The sequence below is a fragment of the Pseudorasbora parva genome, chromosome 3, assembly GCF_024679245.1.
Source record: "Pseudorasbora parva isolate DD20220531a chromosome 3, ASM2467924v1, whole genome shotgun sequence".
Lineage (NCBI taxonomy): Eukaryota > Metazoa > Chordata > Actinopteri > Cypriniformes > Gobionidae > Pseudorasbora > Pseudorasbora parva.
The window spans coordinates 54,658,675-54,684,891 of NC_090174.1; the positions used below are offsets into that span (position 1 = coordinate 54,658,675).

At 35.9% G+C, this 26,217-nt stretch overlaps 1 protein-coding gene and 1 long non-coding RNA gene across 5 annotated transcripts in view; both read left to right on the forward strand.

Moving 5' to 3' along the window:
• The window catches only part of prodhb (proline dehydrogenase (oxidase) 1b), a 51,125-nt gene extending 40,589 nt beyond the window's left edge, over positions 1-10,536 (forward strand). For 2 of the 4 annotated variants that reach the window (XM_067439522.1, XM_067439524.1), the window contains exons 12-14: positions 1,285-1,383; positions 8,795-8,883; positions 9,953-10,536. In XM_067439522.1, the coding sequence (XP_067295623.1) occupies positions 1,285-1,383; positions 8,795-8,883; positions 9,953-10,143 (379 nt within the window). In that variant the 3' untranslated portion in view covers positions 10,144-10,536. The remainder of the gene's footprint in view (positions 1-1,284; positions 1,384-8,794; positions 8,884-9,952) is intronic. The other 2 variants (XM_067439523.1, XM_067439525.1) reach the window with 1 other exon arrangement.
• Positions 10,537-22,565: 12,029 nt separating this feature from the next.
• On the forward strand, positions 22,566-25,978 carry LOC137072057 (uncharacterized). The gene is made up of 4 exons (XR_010904602.1): positions 22,566-22,778; positions 23,049-23,147; positions 23,418-23,464; positions 25,489-25,978. It is a non-coding gene; the product is annotated as an uncharacterized lncRNA (long non-coding RNA).
• Positions 25,979-26,217: the final 239 nt, after the last annotated feature.

Sequence of the window (26,217 nt, forward strand, 5' to 3'; positions counted from 1 at the left end):
GTGAAAACACCCACTGTTGTGATTGGCTGACATCTTTGCATTTGAAATTAGATTACGTGGGGAGGGGGCGTGGTTTAGTGAGGCGCGAGCAGCTGCAGCACTTCCGGTCCAGAGAGAGACGGAGAGCTGGGGAAAGATTGCTGAGGAAGTGTTATTGTACCGAGTTGTTGAGAGCGCAAGTTTATTTTGTTTGTATCTGAGAGCTCTGAATAAACACGAGAGAACTTTGCAACGTTATTTCTCTCACAAAATGGTTTCACCACAACTAACAGCAAACATGACATGAATATAGTAAGAGCTTCTGTTCAGCATAACAGCATCATTCATTATAACGGCAGTTTGGGCAAGTGTGCACTGCAGATATACATGTGTTTGACTGATCAGAACATTATAAAGAGTGTTCTTTGATCGCTCTCTGTTGTTTCATGGTGCTAACAGAAACGACATGAAGTTGATCATTTTAGTCACTGGCTTGATAAACTGATGCATCAAGACGGCCAGCGGCGGGACTGACAGTATTAAACAATTTACAAAGAAAGTCTGTGTGAACTTGAATGATTACACATCAGAACTAACTGATCCCAGATCAGGCATTAATGAACACGGTTTCTCACTGTTTGTGGCGGTGCTGTCGAATCCATACGATAAAGCCTGTGCTGACATCGCGACTGATAAACTGAATCCATTCTCTACTAATTTTCTGGGCGGGCGAAGCAGAGGAAGGAGAGGAAACCTTTCCTGATATGACGTCATAACAGGAGAACTCAAGATCCGCTCCTCTGAGCTCTCATTTTCTCAAAGGCAGAGAAAGACAGCCAGAACTCAGTTTACACCGATCAAAATTTCTAGCCACTTGGGGACAATATTCAGACTAGGGGAAATCATATTAATGTTGAAAAACCTCAAAATAAAAATGTCATGCCATGGGACCTTTAAGGAGCAAGATGACATTGCCAAGTAGTTTTTGAGTCCAGATATCAGTCCTAAAATACTTGTTACATACAATATAGGTCCTTATCTGAACATCATACCCTGAACTGTGCTTTCATTCAGACGGTCTTGTGTGCTGACATAATGTTTCAAAGGCAGGAGAGATTTATCTAGACTCTTGGCTTATCTCACCATAGGTAAGCCTCTTATGATTAAGGCACATTCTGACAGCTTTCAAAATAAATCAGATATTTTCAAAAGCTTTTGTGTTTTGCGGTCAGCAGTCAGGTTAAAATGTTGGCTGGAAGTGCAGAGCAAAACCAGGATGATTTATGAGCAGCTGGTGTCTTTCAGATGTCTGGATTACGTGCTGGAGGAGATCGAACGGAATAAGAAAGCAAATGTCATGGTGGCATCACACAATCTAGACACTGTCAAGCATACACTCAGAAGGTAGGACACTTTTTTTTACTCTCTCCTCCTTTCTTTCAATAATGTACTGTATGAACCATCGTGAACAAATGTAATTTCCACCACAACTCAAATAGCTATACATTTTGTGGTGGAAATAATGGTAGTTGAAATTAAATTGTAAACTTTTTGGAATACAATGGCTGAATCCTTTATCTTGTTAAAGGGATAGTTGACCCAAAAATAAAAAATTGCTGTTAATTTATTCACTCTCACTCTCAACGTTAACACATTAAAATAATTTAATGCAATTCATGCAGATAAATTGCAGAAGTACGTGAGGCTGTGACATTAAAGGGATAGTTCACTTTGAAATTAAATTTTGATATGTTTTAGCTTACCTCATGGGCATCCGAGATGTAGGAGTATTTGTTTCCCCAGTAGTTTCAATTTTGATCATTTTAGGTCAAACCGTTCTTGTCTGTGCCTCACATAATGCAGGTCTATGGTCACCACCTCAAAGAGCCTACACAGAGAAGTCCAAATTAAACAATCCCCCATCGTAAGTACACAATGATGGCCTAAGACACGAAACGAGCGGTTTGTGTGAGAAAAAGAACAGTATTTATATCGTTTTTACCTCTTGTACACCACTACGTCCGCACTTGCGTAGACTAAAGCCAGAACGCGCGAATGTCACAACAGGAAACACGCACGCGCCTCTTGGTGTACAAGAGGTAAAAACGATATAAACACTGTTCGTTTTCTCACACAAACCGCTCGTTTCGTGTCTTAGGCCATCAGTGTGTACTTACGATGGGGGATTGTTTAATTTGGACTTCTCTGTGTTTGCTCTTTGAGGTGGTGACCATAGACCTGCATTATGTGAGGCACAGACAAGAACGGTTTGACCTAAAATGATCAAAATTGAAACTACTGGGGAAACAAATACTCCTACATCTCGGATGCCCATGAGGTAAGCTAAAACATATCAAAATTTAATATCAAAGTGAACTATCCCTTTAACATAATTTGCATCAGACAGTCAATCATAGTTTTTCACAATCACACTGAGCATCTGCACCTGTAACTCTGGTAGGAGGAAATTTCCATTCCAACTATTTAACTCGATTCTGCGTTTGTGATTTTACAATCACAATTGCAATTCTCAGTTTGTGAGTTTAAGCCATTAAACTCTGGGAAAGTGTTCAGTGATCCAGTAATCTAATTCATTCAAACTCCAAAACAGTGCTAATGTAAAGAAGGCCAGGCTGATTAGCAGGGTTCATACGGGTGCTTGAAATCCTTGAAAGTGCTTGAATTTTGATGTTGTGTTTTCAAGGTTTGAAAAGTGCTTGAATTTTGGATAAAGTGCTTAAAAATGCTTGAAATTGTAACTATTTCTTTTACAACAAATACCTATCTGACTAAATAGTTTGTTTATTAAATGTAGAAATAAAATGCTGGAGAGCCTAAAATGAAACCTGCTGTGCTCGCGATCTGCCCGTCTATTTCCATGTGTGACTCCGCCCCCATGTTGTCGTTTCAATGAGCGTTGGCTGAAAGATGCTAAATTCGGATTTTGGATCAAACGGGCACTAACCCCACGAAGTGCCTCTTGTAAAGTCTGCAGAAACACTTTCAGCTTTTCTCTATGGGCGAGTCTGCTCTTTCGAGTCACATGAAAGGTAGGCTAACTCAGACTTTCAATAAGCTAACTAAAGTAGTTTACTGTAGCCTACACATTAGCGCCTATTTGTTTAACTTGCGCTAGTACTTATATGTATAATGTGATAATGTATAATTAGCATGTCCGTTATGGCATGTTCATTTGTGGAATAGGCAGTGAATGTAGTCACAAATCCGCAAATTAAAACCTACTCAGGTAAAAAACCTAAACGTTAGCTCAGTGCATAAAAATAGTGTCAGATGGTCATACAAGTTACTTGGTGCTGTCAAAAATATTGATATTTTTGATATGCATCGATAATGAAATATTCGAAACGACACCTCTCCTCTTTACACCTGTTGTTCTCCGGCCTCTGAACACTAACGTGCCAACGCGTTCGGCTGGATTTTTCTTTATGACAGTGTGATCGATCTGAATTTTGCACACGATTGCACATAATTCTACAAATTCCCGCAGATTTCGCGCTCATATCTGAAGTGCGCACATACCGTTAAGCCGACCTCTGACATACAAGTAAATAAAATAAAAAATAGCTCATTTTCCCAGCTTATTAATGGTCAAATACTCACAAAAAATGTTACACTGTTCATCTGGGTGTGTATTAACGTAAATTCAGTCATAAACAGTTCAGAAGAATGAGCAACAGGAACAGTGTTTTGATTCCACACTTGCGTCAGGTCTTAAAGGGGCAGCAGTTATTCAAAATACAAAAAGACAAAAGATCACTTGCTGCTCTTTACTGATTAACTTGTGTAACTTTAACAGATTAATATGTATTTAATTTTACAATGAAAATACAATGTTATTTTAAATTTGATAACTTGTTTCTTTTTTAATTCAGTTTATCACCTTAATATAGTTAGACCTGGTTTATTTGTGCTAGTATTTTTGCTTATTTATTCTTATTTTATTACAGTTTTCTCTTCTTTTTACCATTTGAAGTCAAGCTTTCTTGTGCTGTATGTAAGCTACTGCAACACAATTACCCCATTGTAGAACATGCACTGTAAGCATATTTGTGAGATAATTGTAATGGTAATTGATCAATGTTTATGGGGAAATATAAAGTGATCTCTTCAGAAGAAATATTTGATTGCCTAGACTTTTAATAGACATACACACACAAAAAAGAAATTAATTAAAAATAGAAAAGGTCAATGAGCTGAATCTGATTGAGTGTCTACCTCAAAGACGAATGTTTGCATTTTTAATATTATCAATAAGTGAATTGAAAGTTAAGTGAACCCGTCGAGTGATTTTGTTTAGGGTAATTGTTTTTACAGTGACCCCAAAGGCAGGTTAGATAGTAAGCACAGTCAACTTAGACAGTGATACATTTAAAATAAATAAAACTTGTGATTTGGTTAAATATCTGATTCTTCTGCTTAACGAAACACAATTTTGTCTGTTTATAGCATTATTATCTTTTTAATGTGATGATAACACTAAATAATAATTTTGACAATGTATTGGTATGTAATTTACCGCGGTGGTAGGTGCTGGAAAAAACTTTAAAATGGACCTTGAAAGTGCTTGAAAAGTGCTTGAATTTGACCTTTGAAAAGGTGTACGAACCCTGGATTAGGCTACATCAGAGAGAATAGAGATTGTTTTTTTTCAGTGTGTGCTGTGCGTTAAAACACAAGCTCTGTTGTATTCTGCAATTGTTTCTGAAGAGCTCATTTCTGGTGTCGTACAGTAAGCGCGTAAGAGTCTGTTCTATTGATGCACAGAGAACGTGAGTGCGCTCTCCATCACTGATCTCACGCAGCATTCATGTACATTTCAGTACATTTGTGTTGTTTCCACACACACTCAAGAAGGATATTCAAGATGTTTGATTTGTCATGTGTGAACTTAAGTGATGACCGGTTCGCTTTTGGTGAATCAGTTCACCAAATCGGACTGAACCGTTCCAAACAGTTTGCTTCTCTAGTAAGCACTAATCCACACATTTCTAAAGTTATTCACTATTTGACATGTCTGACTCGAAATAAACCAACATCCTGGAGTTATTCAGTTAACAGTACACTGACTTAACCTACTGAGAACTGATGATGATGAGCACGACGTGCCGAGCTGATTATATCATACACATTTTTGCAGTCAAAGCGGTTGATTTAGGAGTTTTTATTGCATCTCCGTGTTTTACATTTTACATAAAATGTCTAAAATGAGAACAATCTCGTTGTTGTTGCTCTGTACACATACTATACACTAATAAATGCAGGCTTGATGAGCAGAAGAAACTTCTTTCAAAAACATTACAAATAGTAATGTGTCCAAATTTTTGGCCTGTGTGTGTGTTATTTTATATATATACAAGTATACAAACAAGTTACCAGTAGGTTCAGTAGATTGTCAGAAAACAAACATGACCCAGCATTAATGATATGCACGCTCTTAAGGCTGTGCAATTGGGCAATTAGTTGAAAGGGGTGTGTTCAAAAAAATAGCAGTGTCTACCTTTGACTGTACAAACTCAAAACTATTTTGTACAAACATTTTTTTTTTCTGGGATTTAGCAATCAACCATTGCTAAATCCCAACCAACTTGTGGCACCTCTCAGCTGTTATTCCACTCCATGATTCTTTAACAACATTCCACAATTCATTCACATTTCTTGGTTTTGCTTCAGAAACAGCATTTTTGATATCACCCCACAAGTTCTCAATTGGATTAAGGTCTGGAGATTGGGCTGGCCACTCCATAACATTAATTTTGTTGGTTTGGAACCAAGACTTTGCCCGTTTACTAATGTGTTTTGGGTCATTGTCTTGTTGAAACAACCGTTTCAAGGGCATGTCCTCTTCAGCATAGGGCAACATGACCTCTTCAAGTATTTTAACATATGCAAACTGATCCATGATCCCTGGTATGCGATAAATAGGCCCAACACCATAGTAGGAGAAACATGCCCATATCATGATGCTTGCACCTCCATGCTTCACTGTCTTCACTGTGTACTGTGGCTTGAATTCAGAGTTTGGGGGTCGTCTCACAAACTGCCTGTGGCCCTTGGACCCAAAAAGAACAATTTTACTCTCATCAGTCCACAAAATGTTCCTCCATTTCTCTTTAGGCCAGTTGATGTGTTCTTTGGCAAATTGTAACCTCTTCTGCACATGCCTTTTTTTTAACAGAGGGACTTTGCGGGGGATTCTTGAAAATAGATTAGCTTCACACAGACGTCTTCTAACTGTCACAGTACTTACAGGTAACTCCAGACTGTCTTTGATCATCCTGGACGTGATCATTGGCTGAGCCTTTGCCATTCTGGTTATTCTTCTATCCATTTTGATGGTTGTCTTCCGTTTTCTTCCACGTCTCTCTGGTTTTGCTCTCCATTTTAAGGCATTGGAGATCATTTTAGCTGAACAGCCTATCATTTTTTGCACCTCTTTATAGGTTTTCCCCTCTCTAATCAACTTTTTAATCAAAGTACGCTGTTCTTCTGAACAATGTCTTGAATGACCCATTTTCCTCAGCTTTCAAATGCATGTTCAACAAGTGTTGGCTTCATCCTTAAATAGGGGCCACCTGATTCACACCTGTTTCTTCACAAAATTGATGACCTCAGTGATTGAATGCGACACTGCTATTTTTTTGAACACACCCCTTTCAACTAATTGCCCAATTGCACAGCCTTAAGAGCGTGCATATCATGAATGCTGGGTCTTGTTTGTTTTCTGACAATCTACTGAACCTACTGGTAACTTGTTTGCTACGTAGCAATAAAAAATATACTAAAAACCTTGATTATTCTGGTTAGTCACATTGTACTGCTATTATTTTGAACAAGACTGTGTATATATATATATATATATATATATATATATATATATATATATATATATATATATATATATATATATATATATATATATATATATATATATATATATATATATATATATATATATATATATATATATATTAATATTAATATTAATATATGTGCTATAACCAAAGTAAACATTCACATTGAAGGGTGATTCTCACAAAACTGTATTTTCTGCAAGCTTCAATGATCATTGGAGACTCCAAAAGGAAACCAAATAACCAAATATAGGAGTCTATTTAAATCTGTTATATAATACACTACAAAAAATGCTTTGTCATACTTAGTATTTTTGTCTTGTTTCTAGTCAAAATATAAAAGAAATCTTACATTAAGAAACATTTACTAGACAAGTAAAAATGATTGTCTTTTTGGGGGGGAAAATAGCTCAAAATTAAGAGAGTTTTTGCTTAAAATAAGATAAATAATCTGACAATGGGGTAAGAAAAATAAACTTGTTTTCTGTTTGAATTAAGATTATTTTTCTTACCCCATTGTCAGATTATTTATCTTATTTTAAGCAAAAACTCTCTTAATTTTGAGAATACAGTTATATGACTGAAAATACAGTTTTTACACATTACTATTTGTAATGTTTTTGAAAGAAGTTTCTTCTGTTCATCAAGCCTGCATTTATTTGATCAAAAATACAGAAAAAATAATATTGTGATATATTATTACAATTTAAAATAATTGGTTTTCAATTTATTATACTTTAAATGATAATTTATTTCCGTGATACAAAGCTGAATTTCAGTATCATTCCTCCAGTCTTTTTTTTTTTTAATAAATCAATAATTTTATTCAGCAGCTCAGCAATTTGATAGTAAAGGAGATTTATATTATTTGAAAATGTTTTTATTTTGAATAAATGCAGTTCTTTTGGACCTTTTATTCATCAAATATCCTTAAAAAAAAGTTGCTGCCTGAAGTTAAGAACAAAAATGTTTAAGGTATAATCAACTTGAAAGCTAGTGTATCAATACAATGTATACATAGAAAAGTTAAAGGTGCAGTGTGTAATATTCATAAATATATATTTCCAGAAATGCAATATATTATTTAAAAATATGTTTTCAGTGGTGTATAAAGACCTTACATGATGAACCGTTGTTTTAATTACCTTAGAATTAGTCATTTCTATCTCCATACACCGCAGGTCCCCTTACAATGATGTCGCCATTTTGCGCGGCCATGTTTCTACAGTAGCCCTAAACGGACAAACTACTCTTCACAGCGCTAGCTACTCTCTGCTGTCTCAGACGGCGCCATCTTTGTCCTTTGTCAGCCACCGTAGCTTCTCTATGTGTTTCAATTCGCAACCTCACCGCTAGATGGAGGTGAAATTTACACAATGCACCTTTAAAACTAAATTAAATGACTGCATATTGATATTTGTTAGATAATAAATATCAACATCTGGACATACAATTGAGGGCTGTTAAGTACAGAAAAACGCAAATTTAAAGTGTAGTTTAGGTTCTGTTCTGTTCTTCTTTGAATCACCATGAATATTTAGATCCCTGTGGGAGTAAATTAATTTGTATAAATTAATAATGTAATGTGCAATCATTAATTGTAGTTAATCACTCCCTTGGGGTGTAACCTCATTTGACAAAGGTGTGCCAGTGACTGATGCCATTAACATTCTCTGTCACAATGTCAAATGCTGGCGCCAGGGCATGATTCGTATGGAAGTACACACTAGTTATCCTCCTATTACATCATTCACACTTAATATCAGCCTAAGTGTTTCAGAATGTGTCTTGTTCCTGCGTGTAATGGCTGTAACTGATAAGACGGTGTAAAACTTTGAGTGAGCAATCACCAGAATGTATCCGGTATTAAATGACCTTGCCGAAGGGGCGTCTCTCATTTTTCACTTTCTGTGACGGCGCTCTGTGTGTTTATGGTCTAACAGGATGAATGAAATGGGTCTGGCACCCACAGATAAGAAGGTGTACTTCGGCCAGCTCCTGGGAATGTGTGACCAAATCAGCTTTCCGTTAGGTGAACCACACACACACACACACACACACACACACACACAGAGAGAGAGAGAGAGAGACACACGTGCGCGCACACACACAGAGTCTCTAAAATCACTTCTAAAGTGGTCACTTTAGTAAAATTACAGCAACACTTTACAATAGCATTCATTAATTTTAAACCATTGCTATTTTATTATAATTGAGATTCTATTATATTATTTGTAATATTTTACATTTGTATTTATTTCTTTATGTATTTTACTTGAACTTTTTGTAATTGAGTATTTAGTATGTTAGTTTTTGTTTTAGTGATTTGATTTTATGATAGTTTAATTTATTTTAGAACATCAAAATTAGAATTCTTTTTTAAAAGTTTCTTTCATTTCAGTTCATATTTATTTTATTTCAAGTTAAAATATATATATATATATAAATATTTGCAATATTTGATTTAGATTGATTTAGATTTGGATTAAAAGTTTAATTTACATAATTTAGTTTATTTTCCTTCATAGCTGTGCTTGTTTCAGGTTCCATCATCTTTTATCTCAACACATATAATCAAAGTATACAATTTTATAGTGCTGGGCAATTGATTAATTGCGATTAATCACATACAAAATAAATGTTTATGTTTACATAATATATATTTGTGTGTACTGTGTATAATTATTATTTATACAAAAATACACACATGCATGTATATATTTAAGAAACATTTGCATGTGTATACTGTATGTGTATATATATATATATATATATATATATATATATATATATATATATATATATATATATATTATATAATTTATCTTATATATGTATACTTTATATATAACAGATTTCTCTTATATATATATATATATATATATATATATATATATATATATATATATATATATATGCAGTGTGTATTGATGATGACATCAATTGACATGCATTTAATATATAATCTTAATGAAAGTATACAATATAAAGTGTTACCAAAAGTATAGTTATATAAAAAAATCCCCCCCCCCCAAAAAAAAAATACATTTAAAAATATAGTTTTTTTTTTTTTTTTTTCTCTTGTCTGTTCATATCTCTAGCTCAGGCAGGATTCCCAGTGTACAAGTATGTTCCATATGGTCCGGTGAACGAGGTGATTCCCTATCTGTCCCGCCGGGCACAGGAGAACCGCGGCATTATGAAAGGAGTGCAGATGGAGAGAGACCTCCTGTGGAAAGAGCTCATGCGCCGACTGAGCAGTGGAGAAGTCTTCTACACACCTGCTGTATAAAACACACTCCACTTCTCACCAGAGACTCCTTAACTTTGGTTTTTTGCTTGTCCCCCCCCCACACACACACACACTCTCACTGAGGCTGTTCTTTATGATAAAGCTATGATATGGATCTCACAAAACTTAAATCACAAAATAAGAAATTATGTATTATTCATAAAAAAATTAAACCTATTTTTAGAATCTTTTCTAGTTTTTCCAAGTCATGTTTTTGCATTGCCACATTACTTTCACGACAATTACACTTTGTTTAAAATTTCTCATTACTATAATGTTTCTGAATGTTTTATTTATGGGACCCATGAAAACGGAGCATCTAGAGCTGGTCTGACATATTTATTAAGTATTAATTTGTGTGGATTAAAATTATGTCAAGGTCATATTTCATTCTATTGGAAATGTTGTTTACAACTATAACACATAGTAATTCTTTACAATAAAGTTTCATGTGTTAACCGTTAACTACTTTAGTTAATATGAACTAAAAATGAACAATACTTCATCAGTATTTATTAATCTTAGCACAATATGTAATGTTTGCTACTAGAGGTTGTTTATTGAAAACACATGCGTAGTTTGATGACGCCTTGATTTCGCAGTTGTTGTCTTCACTTCAGCTGGTGGAAAAGAACCTGAAGGAACTCATATTCACACATTAATCATATTCATGGGTGAGCTAATGTATTAATTTTGTATTAATATTACTGAAGTATGAAGCAGGGTGGGGCTGAAAGCCGTTGGAGTGGAATGAGCCAGCTGGAGCCATTGCTGATGAGAGACAAACGCGACACATGGCTCGAGCAGTGGAGCTTTTCTAATGCTGCAGGTGACTGCTTCCGCTTTTTCAGGTCATGCGTATGTATGTGGGCTACATCTGTTTTATCATATTAGATAGGTTTGAGTGTGCTGGAAGTTATGTGATGGCATTCGGTGGCTACTGTGGGACACTTTCACATCTAGTAAGCTAGATCGATATAGGCATTGTAAAACATGGTACTCATGGTAAATCAAGAAAATAAGATTTAAACAAGACTATCTGTGTTGAGGTATATAACAATCGAGGGTAATGCGGGTATGATCTCATTGATAGATGATGCATGGACATGGTTATCCTGGTTATAATGTTTTAATTCTCCTGATTTAAACATTCTTCGAAACATTTGGGATAACGTAAGTATAAAAATCAACCAGGTATATAACATTGTTCTAGTGGTTTGGATATTTGAATCCAGAAGTCGTTAATACAGGTCCTTCTCAAAAAATTAGCATATTATGATAAAAGTTCATTATTTTCCATATTGTAATAATAAAAATTAAACTTTCATATATTTTAGATTCATTGCACACCAACTGAAATATTTCAGGTCTTTTATTGTTTTAATACTGATGATTTTGGCATACAGCTCATGAAAACCCCCAAAAATTAGCATATTTCATCCGACCAATAAAAGAAAAGTGCTTTTAATACAAAAAAAGTCAACCTTCAAATAATTATGTTCAGTTATGCACTCAAAACTTGGTGGGGAATCCTTTTGCAGAAATGACTGCTTCAATGCGGCGTGGCATGGAGGCGATCAGCCTGTGGCACTGCTGAGGTGTTATGGAGGCCCAGGATGCTTCGATAGCGGCCTTAAGCTCATCCAGAGTGTTGGGTCTCGCGTCTCTCAACTTTCTCTTCACAATATCCCTCAGATTCTCTATGGGGTTCAGGTCAGGAGAGTTGACAGGCCAATTGAGCACAGTAATACCATGGTCAGTAAACCATTTACCAGTGGTTTTGGCACTGTGAGCAGGTGACAGGTCGTGCTGAAAAACCAAATCTTCATCTCCATAAAGCTTTTCAGCAGATGGAAGCATGAAGTGCTCCAAAATCTCCTGATAGCTAGCTGCATTGACCCTGCCCTTGATAAAACACAGTGGACCAACACCAGCAGCTGACATGGCACCCCAGACCAGCACTGACTGTGGGTACTTGACACTGGACTTCAGGCATTTTGGCATTTCCTTCTCCCCAGTCTTCCTCCAGACTCTGGCACCTTGATTTCCGAATGACATGCAAAATTTGCTTTCATCCGAAAAAAGTACTTTGGACCACTGAGCAACAGTCCAGTGCTGCTTCTCTGTAGCCCAAAAGTGTCTTGACCTGGGGAATGCGGCACCTGTAGCCCATTTCCTGCACACGCCTGTGCACGCTGGCTCTGGATGTTTCTACTCCAGACTCAGTCCACTGCTTCCGCAGGTCCCTCAAGGTCTGGAATCGGTCCTTCTCCACAATCTTCCTCAGGGTCCGGTCACCTCTTCTCGTTGTGCAGTGTTTTTTGCCACACTTTTTCCTTCCCACAGTCTTCCCACTGAGGTGCCCACTGAGCACTCTGGGAACAGCCTATTCGTTCAGAAATTTCTTTCTGTGTCTTACCCTCTCGCTTGAAGGTGTCAATGATGGCCTTCTGGACAGCAGTCAGGTCGGCAGTCTTACCCATGATTGTGGTTTTGAGTAATGAACCAGACTGGGAGTTTTTAAAAGTCTCAGGAATCTTTTGCAGGTGTTTAGAGTTAATTAGTTGATTCAGATGATTAGGTTAATAGCTCGTTTAGAGAATCTTTTCATGATATGCTAATTTTTTTTAGATTTCATGAGCTGTATGCCAAAATCATCAGTATTAAAACAATAAAAGACCTGAAATATTTCAGTTGGTGTGCAATGAATCTAAAATATATGAAAGTTTAATTTTTATCATTACATTATGGAAAATAATGAACTTTTATCACAATATTCTAATTTTTTGAGAAGGACCTGTATTATGCCTTTAATGTTGAACTCAACAAAAAGGAACACTAAACATTTAGATCATGCCAATACATTAATTCTTCTTCCAAAACGTGTTTTTGGCTTATCCTGCTTCACTATGGTAAGCCTGTTATTAAATAATGATTTAGACCTGATATATGTGTCACACTTGCATAGAAAAAAATGTGCTGGCTACTTTGACGTGTATGGTGTGGGAGTGGGTTAGTTTTCACAACTTAGAAAGTATTTTTTTTTTCAACTTCATCATCCATTGTGAAGTGTCATTTCATTATGGGTTTTTGTAGAAAATTAAGGGTAGGCCTATAGACATCTTCAATTAGACTTCTTGAGATCCATCTAAACTAGATATCTAGTAGTGAATTTTAGTATAGTATGGGCATAACCCCCCACCCATTGTGATTTGACTGCGACTCTGGAAGACTTGGGGGTTAAAAAGGGAAGAAGTGTTCTGAGTTTTGCTGACCGGATACGGCGAATGTTTAATCTATCAACAAGCTCTGCTTCACCTTTGTTGCTCTGGTTGATGGTAGCGCTATCCTATCGCGTGCAGAGGGAGTTTGAAAGACAACCGTTTATCCCGCCCCTCGGATTGCGCCCTGTCAATGGTGAGTTTCCAGACCAAACATCTTGATGTGGGTCTGGCTTGTCAGGCTAAAGATCATCTTCAATAAGGAAAATAATTACATTTCAAAACCGTGTATCGGGAGGCAAGTACCAAGTAATCACATTTTTTTTCCAGTTGCAAAAATTGTAAGTAAGTGTTTTTTTTTTTTTTTTTTTGTAAGCAAAAACTGTGGTTATCTTGGTGTGTTTGTTTTGTGTTTGTTTTTTGTGTGTATAAAGGGTCTAGAAAGAGAGGTTATACTCTTCCCTTCCCATATAATCGAATTCACGTTCCCCCCGCTCCTTTTTCTTTATTCCACTGATGGTCTGGCTTTGCACACTCTTCTCTCATCCATCTCTCCGGCACCTTTATGACTCTGAAAGGGCTCCCTAAAATGTCAGACGCCTGAGTGTTCTCGGCTGTTTTATACCCCACCTTTATTCCGAGAGTGGAACACCAATAGGCTAATGAAAATATAGGCATGATTTAAACAGTAATAAACAAACGCATAAGTATCACTTTCTGGTAATGACGGTTTGAATTCAAGGATAACTATGCCTGGAGTTTAAGAACTATATATTTTATGTATGCGATATTTCGTGCTCGGAGTGAGGAATTGTGGGTATGTTAATGAAAGCAAAAATTCAAATGCAGGCAACCCCTCGCCAAGATTTCCATAAACCTTGTAAACAGGTTATATTTCAAAAGCAATCTTGTAAACTTGCACTGGGTTTCATTGAGAATGATAATAAAAAAAACACATTGTTTTATGGAAAGAGCCGAACTTTATTTTTCTGTGATCTGCCTGTGCTCAGTGAAGTTTTAAAAGTTCTGATGAGATGATTTTAAGTTCAGTTTTCAGCTTAATGAATCTGGTGTTTAGCATATACAGAGCGGGAATTAAATCTACTCTTTTATTATCTGTGTGATGAAGCCTTTTATGCTTAACCAACGGTTTCTCTCGCTCTTTTAATATTTCCCTTCCCTCTGTGGAGTATTTGGGGAAGATGAATAAAAAGCTTTAATTAATTGAGCCGAAGTTAATGATTTCTAGACAATTGCTCTTAAGTAAATGGCACAATTCCTCATCCATTTATATCCCATTTTAAATCCATGATGAATTAACAACCCTATGGGCCTTTTGCTCTCAAAAATAACAGGACAGACCATAATACGCTCCACATCCCAGTGTTGTTGAGGCTATGGCTAGAGCCTACTCTGCATATTAGTTTGCAAAATTAGTTTTAGTGCACTGCATCCCAAATCACTCTACTTTGGCGGAAAATGTATCAACTTAATTAAAGTTGGTCCGTGCTTTCAGCAAACATAATAAATTCGATAAACTTAAGACTAACACTGTTTTTTACTTGTGAATTACAAGTTCAAAAAGCTTGCATTTTAAGACTTTTAGGATCTTTAGACCTTCATACAATCTCTGAATCATCTGCACACTTAATTATATGACGCCTCTCTAGTTGCATTTGGCACTCATTGGTAAAGAGAAAATAAAAGAGACGAAAGTAATTAAAAAGTGCATGATAAGGCCAGCTCGTGAAATGTCTGTGAAGTGACGCACTGTAATCTGGCCGGTTGGTTGATGCCTCTTTTTGGACCCTCACTACCAAACTTGATATGGAAAGTTCTTGCCGTTTGATATATTAAGTTGCAGATATTAAACTGCCTAGTCAACTTAAAGGTGTCATGAACTGGCCTTTAGCGTAGTACTTATTAGTTATGATGTTTTTGAATGTTAAAACCACACAAACGTCATTAGTTGACCTCAGACAACAGTAGAATTTTTTTTTATTTTCTACACTGGTTTTGAGGTTCTCTCCAAAATGCTGGGTTTTGATGGGCGTGCTGCACTGGAGACTTGGAAGTAAACGCCAATGGCTAGGATTGGATAAGATTTGCATATTTAATGAGCTTCAGCTCCCCTGTCAGTTCAGTTCACATGAGGGAGGTATGGTTTTGAAAGCGGTCAGAATAATTATCTGACGGGGCTCAGTCTCAAAACATATTTAAACACAATGATTTATCTTATCCAACCGTGATTGATTAATTTTTTCATTAATTGGCACACCTAATCGGTGGATGTAAGCACGGACCACACACACCCTCAAATTAGACACAAAATATTGTCTTGAGTTTAAACATTTTATTAGCTCTAAAAACATTTCCAAACTGCTTTAAGCGTTTATCTATTGTTGAAAAGAGTTGTTTTTACCATATATGCTGAAATTAATGCTGAAATGGATAGTTCAACCACATGACATTCTTCGTTCAGACGGATAAAATCGGAGTTCTATTCAAAAAATCTTGGCTAATCCAAGCATTATAATTGCAGTAGTTGTAGCTGCTTGCATGCATTGGTCCATCAAATAACATGCTCCACACAGCTCTGGGGGGTTAATAAAGGCCTTCAAAAGCCAATCGCTGCATTTGTGAAAGAAAAATATTCATATTTAAAACTTTATAAAGTAATTCCGGCTGATCGCCTTCCATGGAAAACGTGTTGAAAATTCCTTCTTGCAATTCAAAATGCTTACGCTACCAGTTAGGGTCGTCAGAAAAGCATTTTGAATTGCAAGAAGGCACTTTTAACACTTTTTCCACGGAAGGCGATTGGCCAAAACTTTACTCTGTAGTTTAAAATATGGATATTTTCCATACACAACTGCAGTGATTCGCTTCAGAAGGCCTTTATTAACCCCCCAGAGCCTTGTGGAACACGTTATTTGATGAACAGATGCATTTTATGGACTTCAAAAACATGACAATCACTGCCATTATAAAATATATAATATTTAACTCCAATTTTATTTGTTTGAAAGTTAAATGTGATTTTTAAGTTTAATTTTCTTTTTTTGCGTGGACTCCTTGAAGCCTTCCATTGTAACCCGTGGTGGTTAAGTGTTTTTCAGTCACAAGATGACAGCAGAGTGACACATTAAGCATATAAGTAGTACCGGTCAAGATAACTCATAGTACCCGGATGAGTGGTGTGTTGTTCACTTTGATGGTTGTTATCTGGGAACATAACGCTGGAATGTGTGATTGACCATAATCACATGGTCAGAATCAAGTATTCCATAGAGCCGTGTAATAGTTGATATTAAAAGTTTATATGTACTAAAAAGTTGATATATTTTAAATGTACTACATTGCTACTGCATAGTTACACATGTATTTAAATACATGGCGTTCAAGTTTCAATACGTATTACATTAGTATACACTCACCTAAAGGATTATATGGAACACCTGTTCAATTTCTCATTAATGTTATTATCTAATCAACCAATCACATGGCTGTTACTTCAATTCATTTAGGGGTGTGGTCCTGGTCGAGACAATCTCCTGAACTCCAAACTGAATGTCAGAATGGGAACGACAGGTGATTTAAGCAATTTTGAGCGTGGCATGGTTGTTGGTGCCGGACCAACTCAGGGTTGTTGGTCTGAGTATTTCAAAATCTGCTCAGCTATTGGGATTTTCATGCACAACCATTTCTAGGGTTTACAAAGTATGGTGTGAAAAGGGAAAAACATCCAGTATGCGGCAGTCCTGTGGGAGAAAATACCTTGTTGATGCTAGAGGTCAGAGGAGAATGGGCCGACTGATTCAAGTTGATAGAAGAGCAACTTTGACTTAAAGGGTTAGTTCATGATTCAGATCGCGTGTCAAACTGCTGAAATCACGTGACATTGGCGATCCGAATCATGAATCAATCCGGTGATTCATTACCGTTTTAATGTTTATTTAAGGTTTGAAAACAAACAAGGAAGAGAAGACAAAGCTGAATAAAGTTGTAGTTTTTGTTATTTTTGGACCAAAATGTATTTTTAATGCTTCAAGAGATTCGAATGAACCATCTGATGTCACATATGGACTAATTTTGATGATGCACAAGCTCACCAAAATTGGACAGTTAAAGACTGGAAAAATGTTGCCTGGTCTGATGAGTCGATTTCTGTTGAGACATTCAGATGGTAGAGTCAGTATTTGGCGTAAACAGAATGAGAACATGGATCCATCATGTCTTGTTACCACTGTGCAGGCTGGTGGTGGTGGTGTAATGGTGTGGGGGATGTTTTCTTGGCACACTTTAGGCCCCTTAGTGCCAATTGGGCATCGTTTATATGCCACGGCCTACCCTAGCATTGTTTCTGACCATGTCTATCCCTTTATGACTACCATGTACTCATCCTCTGATGGCTACTTCCAGCAGGATAATGCACCATGTCACAAAGCTTGAATCATTTCAAATTGGTTTCTTGAACTTGACAATGAGTTCACTGTACTAAAATGGCCCCCCACACTTACATCTTTGGGATGTGGTGGAACGGGAGCTTCAAGCCCTGGATGTGCATACCACAAATGTCCATCAACTGCAAGATGCTATCCTATCAATATGGGCATATCAATATCAATATTTCTAAAGTTCTGAAGGCGAAAGGGGTCAAACACAGTATTAGTATGGGCTTCCTAATAATCCTTTAGGTGAGTGTATTTTAGTGTACCATAAATGCTAGTCGGTACTTTAGACAGTACTCTTAACACATAAAAAAAATATTTATATTATAAATTAAATAAGTCCTGCTTAAGTGAGTCTTAAATTAATCAAACTGAATTTAATATACATTTAAACTATAATATTGATTTAATTATAAATAATATGCAATTAAAACAAGGCATTACATTCAATTCGCACTTAAAAATATTGTCCTTAATATATACATTTTTTAGGATTAATACTAGTCAGGCAGCAGTAACTACAGCCAGAGTTACAGAACACAAAACTGCTGACCACACAAAGGTGTAGTAGTGTGGGATGTTTTGGGATTAAAAGATGCCGTTATCATCATGTGTATATTTTGATAAACCTTTTTATAGGCGTAACCTATTTTATCTTTCAAACTATAATATTCAGAAATAATGAAATGTTTGCATCTTCATTTTAACTTTCTAAAAAACCTAGAATCCTATTTTAAAGAGCCTCGGGTAATATTTCTGTTTCATTTGTCAAGCGGAATCATGAGGTGAATTCCCATGTTGACAGTGGTTATGTGTGTCTTATCATGTGATAAGACCACTGATATTAACTTACGCTCTAAAAAATAAGGTTTATTTTAAGCTTACCCGACTAGCCCATGGCGTCAGTGTGCATTGTTATGTAACATTATATATAATCAGTTACATGCAATAAAACCCTTTTATTTTAATGAATTATTCATTGCAAACAAATGGAAAATACATATTGGCCCTTTAAACACAGTCCAGTACACTGTAATTTATAAACTCACAACCAATAAAAGTAAAATGCCAGCTTCGGAATTCAGAATGAAACAAATTATGTTTGCTGTATTTTACAGGGAAAAAATGTAAAGCATGTAAATATGGGGCTCACTTTATATGCAGATTACAGTGTACAGATGCACTCGGTATAAAGAAGGAAAGTAAGATAAAATTGTTTGCTTTGGTACACACTATCTTAGCCAATATTTATTGTATTCTGTTCATTCACATTGCAAGAGCTGGAGGCATGTGTTATTGGTGATATTTAGAAACGTTGGTTTGATTCCATATTTTGTGCAGATGTCCTGCTATCACAAATATGACAATATTGATTGTTTGTGAACAGTGATGTGAAATATAAATCAGGGATGTTACAGCGTATAAAAACAAGATCACACTCAGACTGTAGCTTGTTGAGGACTTAAACTACAATTAAACTATTTAAAAATATATTTATTTGAACTGCTATTTACACAACTAGCCATTACCAAAATTATTTAAGGGGGAAAGATTTTTATTTTCTCATGATTTTTTTGTATTTGGCATACAACAATTAGAATTTCAAACTTGGTGATCATTAAGCTTAATGTATAAATTTACATTAAATGCAATTAATGCAACTTGGAAAAAATGATAACACTTTGTTTTAGGGTTAATTTCTTGCTGCTTATTAGCATGCATATTATTAGGATATTGGCTGTTTATACACATATTATTGCCTTATTTTGCATGACCTTACATCCGTTAATCCTACCCAATACATAAACTTAAATGCTACAAAAACTACTTTACTGACTATTAATAAGCAGTAAATTAGGACTTCATTGAGGCAAAAGTTGTGTTCCCCATAACATATTGTGTCCCCCATAAGGTGTTATGAAAAGCCTTATTTTTTCAAACAAGTGAACAAGTTAAAATAAATGTATATATATTTATTGAGCAGATACTTTTTTCCCAAGCTCAGTTTTGTTAATAGTTTGAACCGATGTACTAAAAATAAAAATAAAATTTTGTTTTTTGGGACCAGAAGCATATGTGTGCAGATGTGAATGGGAAACGCAGTCCGGTAGCGCATATCAATTATTTTTATTGTTTAGGTAGATACTATAGTTATCTGCATATGCTAACCATTTATTGGGGTGGGGTAACATTTAATGTTGTTCAGCAAATTTTCGCACTTTGGAATTTTGCGTGAGGGCTAAAGTCTTTCTCATGCATTGGGTTCAAGTTCACAACTCAAGTTTAAAGTAGCTTATTTTGTCAAAACCGCTTTTGGCAGTTTTGCCTGAAATTTTTTGCTGATGTTACCTTTCCTGAAGAATTTTTACAAGCTACAGCGCTACTGTTGCTACACTTTAGAGATGTTTATCAGCAGAGCCTAAATGTACCTTTTAGCATAGCTGCCAATGACTGGTGACTTAAAGGAGTAGTTCAATTCAGAATTAAACTTTTCTGATAGTTAACTCACCCCACGTCATCAAAGATGTTCATGTCTTTTTTTTTCAGTCAAAAGGAATTTAAGGTTTTTGAGGAAAACATTTCAGGATTTTTCTCCATATAGTTGACTTCAACAGCAATCACTAGATTGAACGTCCAAATTCCAGTTTCAATGCAGTTTCAAAGGGCTCTACACAATCCCAGCCAAGGAATAATAGTCGTATTTAGCGAAATAAGCTGTTTGTTTGGCACTGCGCTCTGCAAGTCCAGGCAGAAGGCGAGTGTTAATTTTAGGCCCTGTTTATAAGTCATTCGTAAGTGTAAGTTGCTATCAAAAGCTTGCGTTCCAAATTGCATAGTGTATAGTAGGAACTACATTTGGTTTGAAAGGTACGTTGCGACAATTAAAAAAAAAATGCAAACACTGAATTCACACTCCAGAATCTTGAGTAGTCATCCAGATAATTTTCACCTACTGTTTTTTGAATACTATGAATCAGACATTCTACTCTTTTGACGTAACTTTTTTTTTTGCATGCTATATAGAATGGTAGTAAGCATATTGTGTTGCAAAACAACAATGATTTAGCCAATAGTGTGAGTTTAGGACGGGACTATCTGTTGAAACGACCAATGACAGTAGGAGTGGAGTAGAGGAGTGTTTAAAAAGTCACTGTTTCTCAATTTCCAGAACGCAAAGAAAGACAGATTACTGGAGAGCGTAAGGATGCGCTTTTAGTATGAATATGTTATCTATAAGCTAGTCTGCTCTACAAAATTCGCATTTAGAAGATATAAGCATCCAAAACTTGCAGTCTCTCATTTCTGGCAATATGGATCAATGATTTTGAGGATTCACCCTGCACTGCTAGATCGGGTAAACCCAGCCTGATCTGTCGGCGATTTGATTTCGCCCTGCATCTCAGGCTGGAAATCTGTACATTAATTTATCCTGTCACACTTTTGCGGGAACTAATCACAAACTAGCTTATCCACCTGGTGCGCTATTGGTGAGTTTAACACGATGGATAGAGAGGCGATGGGTCGTTGCCCATTGATCACGCCTCTTGTGGTCTGATTGGTAGAAGGACTATCCAATTGCGTACAGATTTGAATTATGCTAGTTGATCTCTCCTCTGTGCAGTAGAAAATACAGAACAGACTCCCCAGACCAATGTTCAATCTTAAAGGGGTGATGAATTAAGAAATCAACTTTCCCTTGATCTTTTGATATATAAAAGGTTATGGTAATATAAGAATATCCTGTAAGTTTCAGAGCTGAAAACTTCCTTTTTTAGTCAAAGAAAAGCTTTTATAGACACCAGGTCCAGAAAACGATCATGTGCCGCATCTTTACGTCATCATGCGGCGAAACACTGCCTAATAATAAGCACGTCTAATTCAGTAGCCCCGATCACCGACTCATAAAGCTGTTCGGATTGCACTGGCCAGCAGCAATAAACATGCTGAAGAAGATAGCAAGATATTGCGCTATTCCTGGTTGTGGAAGAACACAGTCGCTGCATAAGCTTTCTTCGGATCATAATATTAGGAATGTGTTATACTTCATTTATTTCTTATGAAGTTCCAGTTCATGTGGGGAAGACATGTACATATGTTCGCTTCATTTAACTGCGGTGTCATTTGCTAAACAAGTCTCAGGTCGAGCTGGATTTTCAGACATATTGAGATTAAAACACAATGCTGTGCCTTCTATATTAGATCTGCTGTCTTTTTTTTTTATATAGTTCCGGGGCTATGTTTTTTTCAGACAGGTTACCAAGACGTACACCCATCAGCAGGGCGGTGAATCTAAAATAGTGAAATAAAATTCTGTTCTTGATCTGGGCGCGAACGCAGGTGTGTGTGTGCGCACGCGTTTCGCGCTTATATCCACCGATCGGGCGGGCCAAGTAATACAAAAATAATATTCCAATCAATTGCGAGTGTATGATAAATAAATCATTGTGTTTGCTTGATTAAGACGTTTACGAGCCATTGACACTGACATTGGAAGGGCGGATCTGGGCACACGTGTACACTGTAAAACCTAACAGTGAAATTCACTAAATGAAATAAGTTCATTTTACTTAATGTTACCAAAAAAGTTAATTCAACTTAACAAATATGTGTGATGTTAACTCAAAAATGTATTATTGTAAGCAAACCTCAATCTAAATAAGTTACCAAAACTTTTTAACTCTAATGGTTTAAGTTACAGATATTTATTTAATCTAGTATTTTACATCTATGGCCAATTAAATAACTAAAAGCTGATAAAATAAATAAATAAACAATAGTATATACATTAATCTACCTCATATTAAGCCTACAGTCTTACATTAAGCTCTTTTAAAGTCATTACATTTAGTCATGTCAAAGTATCATCCCAGTGAGTTTCCGAGGTAACAAAAACCGCACCATTTTCCCTCCTTCAGTCCAGTCACAGCAGGACGGCTCGCGCTACAGTCAAGAAAAACAAAAGGTAAGCGTTTCAAACTTATTTATTCATATTTCGCTCATGTTTGAACGTTTTCAGTGTTATTTTCGTACCTCTTTTATGTTTATCCGAAGATTAACCAGCTCAGTAATGTTGTGTGTAAAGTTAGCCAGCAAACAATCTAACATTAGGAGCAAATGCGCTATTTCACCAGTGTTATCAACGGTAATGTACACGTTTGGAGTTAATTATGCTGTTTTACACTGCAGTTTGTCAGCGGGGAATTAAAAAATATATGTTTGTGCTTTCTCACAGTCGGACAGATAAACGCTGGCTTTTGAGACAGTTGGCCATCTTTCCATGTCTCTCGTCTCGTGCCACAGTGACGTTAACTAACTTACGTTAAAGCAAAAGGTAACGTTAATGCAAACTCACGCATTCCTTATATTACAACCGTTTTAAATGTATTGTTAATCGAATTCGAGTTTCCTCTATCATATGTGATGCTAGTTAATTTGACTAAAGCAGCTGAAGCTCCGGGGTGAACAAAGTGACTTGAGGAGCATTTTAGATCCTGTTTTGCTAACGTTAGATAAAATTTTAAACTGTTATTTGTTTCTCATGACGTTTTCTCATTTGAAACTCACACTAACACATTGTTGCCATGCTTTTAAATCTTTTCAGAGCAAAGACGAAGGTGCAATGGCAGCAACGTGGCTACAATTCTATGAGTAAGTAAGTTAGAATTAACATTGAACAAATCAATGGAATTTTGTAACGTTACTGTGCAAAATGCAAATGATAACGTTATGAACAGTTACATAATGTTCATACAAATATAAGTTTGTTCTTCAATTTTAATTTTTGAATGAATTGCTATTTTTGCAAACGTAATTATGACCATAAATGTCTTTTAGCACCACTTGTAAGTCTTCTGAAGCAATATGATTTTTTTAAAAGGCTTAAAGTCCAAAGTCCAGTCTGTCTATCATTCAAAGTCATGTTGTATTACTTCAGGAGAATACTGGTCAAGTCTTGAAAGTTGTTGTTATAGTCGGCTTTCCTAATATAAACAGAAACATTTCGTGTGTTATATTTTCACTGGCAGTTATCCTGAAGTTGCCTTGGGTTTGTAAAGGTGTAAGGTAATTGGCAATGCTAGATTTGCAGTGGTTGAAAGAAGTCTTGTCATGAATCATAAAAAAAACTACGATCCTGGCAAGTCTGTTACTATTTAAAAGGAAGAGTCAGGAGATGTTTTCAAGACACAAGGTAGGACACATGTCAAAACTACATTACATTTATATAGCAACATGTTAACCTTTCAGCTGCCACCAGCATAAATGCATGGTGTGGTTACAGTGACTGATAGTTGATCATTCAAGTTGTCTTAAATGTATAGTCCACTTGCCAATACAAATTCAGTCATGATTCATAAATTACCAACCCTCATATTGTTCCACACACATAAGAATTGTTTTAATCTGTCCATTGAAAATCTAGTCTTCAAAACGTTTAATTTAGGCTTTCATTAGCATATACATTGAGCACAGCAAAAGCTTATTTGACACATAATAAACCAATCTCAGCTCAAGCTTAAAGGAATCGTTCACCCTGATTTACTCCCCCCCTCAAGTCCTCCTTGGTGTAAATGACATTCTTCTTTCAGACGAATACAATCAGAGTTATATTAATACGTGTCCTGGCTCGTCCAAGCATTATAATGGCAGTGAATGGCAGCCCAAAATTTGTAGCCCAAAAAAGTGCATCCATCCATTTTAAAAGTGCTCCACACGGCTCCGGGGGAATAATAAAGGCCTTCTGAATTAAATCGATGGGTTTGTGTAAGAAAAATATCCTCTCGTGATTCAAAACGCTTGTGCAACGCCCGACATCGTCACATCATTTATGTTTTTTACGCTGCGTCCGCCGTCAACGCCATGGCTGTTATGCTTTTTTACGCTATATCCGACGTCATCGTTGCGCCGGAAACTAGTTATTTTCTTTTTTTATAACGAGTTAAATATGGATATTTTTCTTATATAAACCCATCGATTCACTTCTGAAGTACTTTATTAACCCTCCAGAGTCATGTGGATTACTTTTATAATGAATAGATGCACTTTTTTGGCTTCAAATTTTGGACAGCCATTTACTGCCATTATAATGCTTGGATTAACCAGGACATTTATTAATACCGCTCTGATTATATTAATCTGAAAGAAGAACGTAATTTACACCAAGGATGTCTTGCCATTATCCATTTAAAATTTGTATTGTTTCACCTTGTCTACACCGGATGTGAGCAGCGCGACAGGACAAAAGAACCCCTTATAGTCCGTTATGTTGTCTACACTGGATGCGGCGTGATGTGAGCGACAAATCTTTGACAGTAAACTGTTGCCTCTTTCTATTTATGACATACTGACATGAAAAACAAATGTTTTGCAATGTGTGCATTATCGCTTGAATTCAATTCAATTCAATTCGTCATTCAATTCAAGGTCTAGAACATTCGGCTGATACACCCCTGAAAATGTTTTTCCCCTAATTAAACCTTGCTGACAAACAACTTAACATCTTTACAAAATTGAACTACAGGGTTTTAAATAAGCACACACCCAATTAAATCAACAATAATCCGTTCCTTATAACAACGTTTTTTTTATTTATGAAAATTGAAATATGGTGTCTGCCCTGACAAGGGTTATTTTTATATGTGGTGACATACAAACTTTTTTTCCAATGCATATAGAAAAAGGAGCTTGACCAGGTGCAGAAGCCAACAGTCACCATCCTTACTGTCGAGGAGGAAGAGGGAACGTTACCTTTAAACCCACTGGATGCTTTGATTGTCTTTAAAGATGAGGTGGTGATGTCTGCCAAGTCTTCGGTCAGTGCAATACACTTAGAGTACATTAAAGATCATACAGTGCTTTTGCTTTTTGAGGAAACGTACCTTTTTACATAATTTTTTTTATTTTATATGTTTGGTTATTTAAATGTTATGACTTTTTTAAACATGTTTGTGCTGTTTTATTTGGTGAAAAAGTCTAATATTTTTTGTCTAGTTATATTTGTGAACATATGGCATACTGTATTTATGATGTAAATGTTATATTTCAATAAATTACTTAAAAATACCCTCCTGTTCTGTCTTCATTTTGTACCAATGTTAGCTTGTGCTTAGTCTTATGTAACTTAATCACTTTGAGTTTGATGAACTTAAACCATTTGCCGCAATCTGTTTCCTAAAACCATTTAAGTAACTATGTAGTTGTTAAGACTTAGTTAGATTTGTTACCTGAATTCAAACTGAATTAATAAAATTAACTTAAAATCTTTAAGTTCAGTTTACTCTTAATAATTGATCAACACAACACTAAAATATAAGTTTTAACACTTAAACAACACTAAAATATGAGTTAATTTAACTCAATGTATATGAGTTTTCAGTACTCATACTTAATGGTTTTAAAACTTA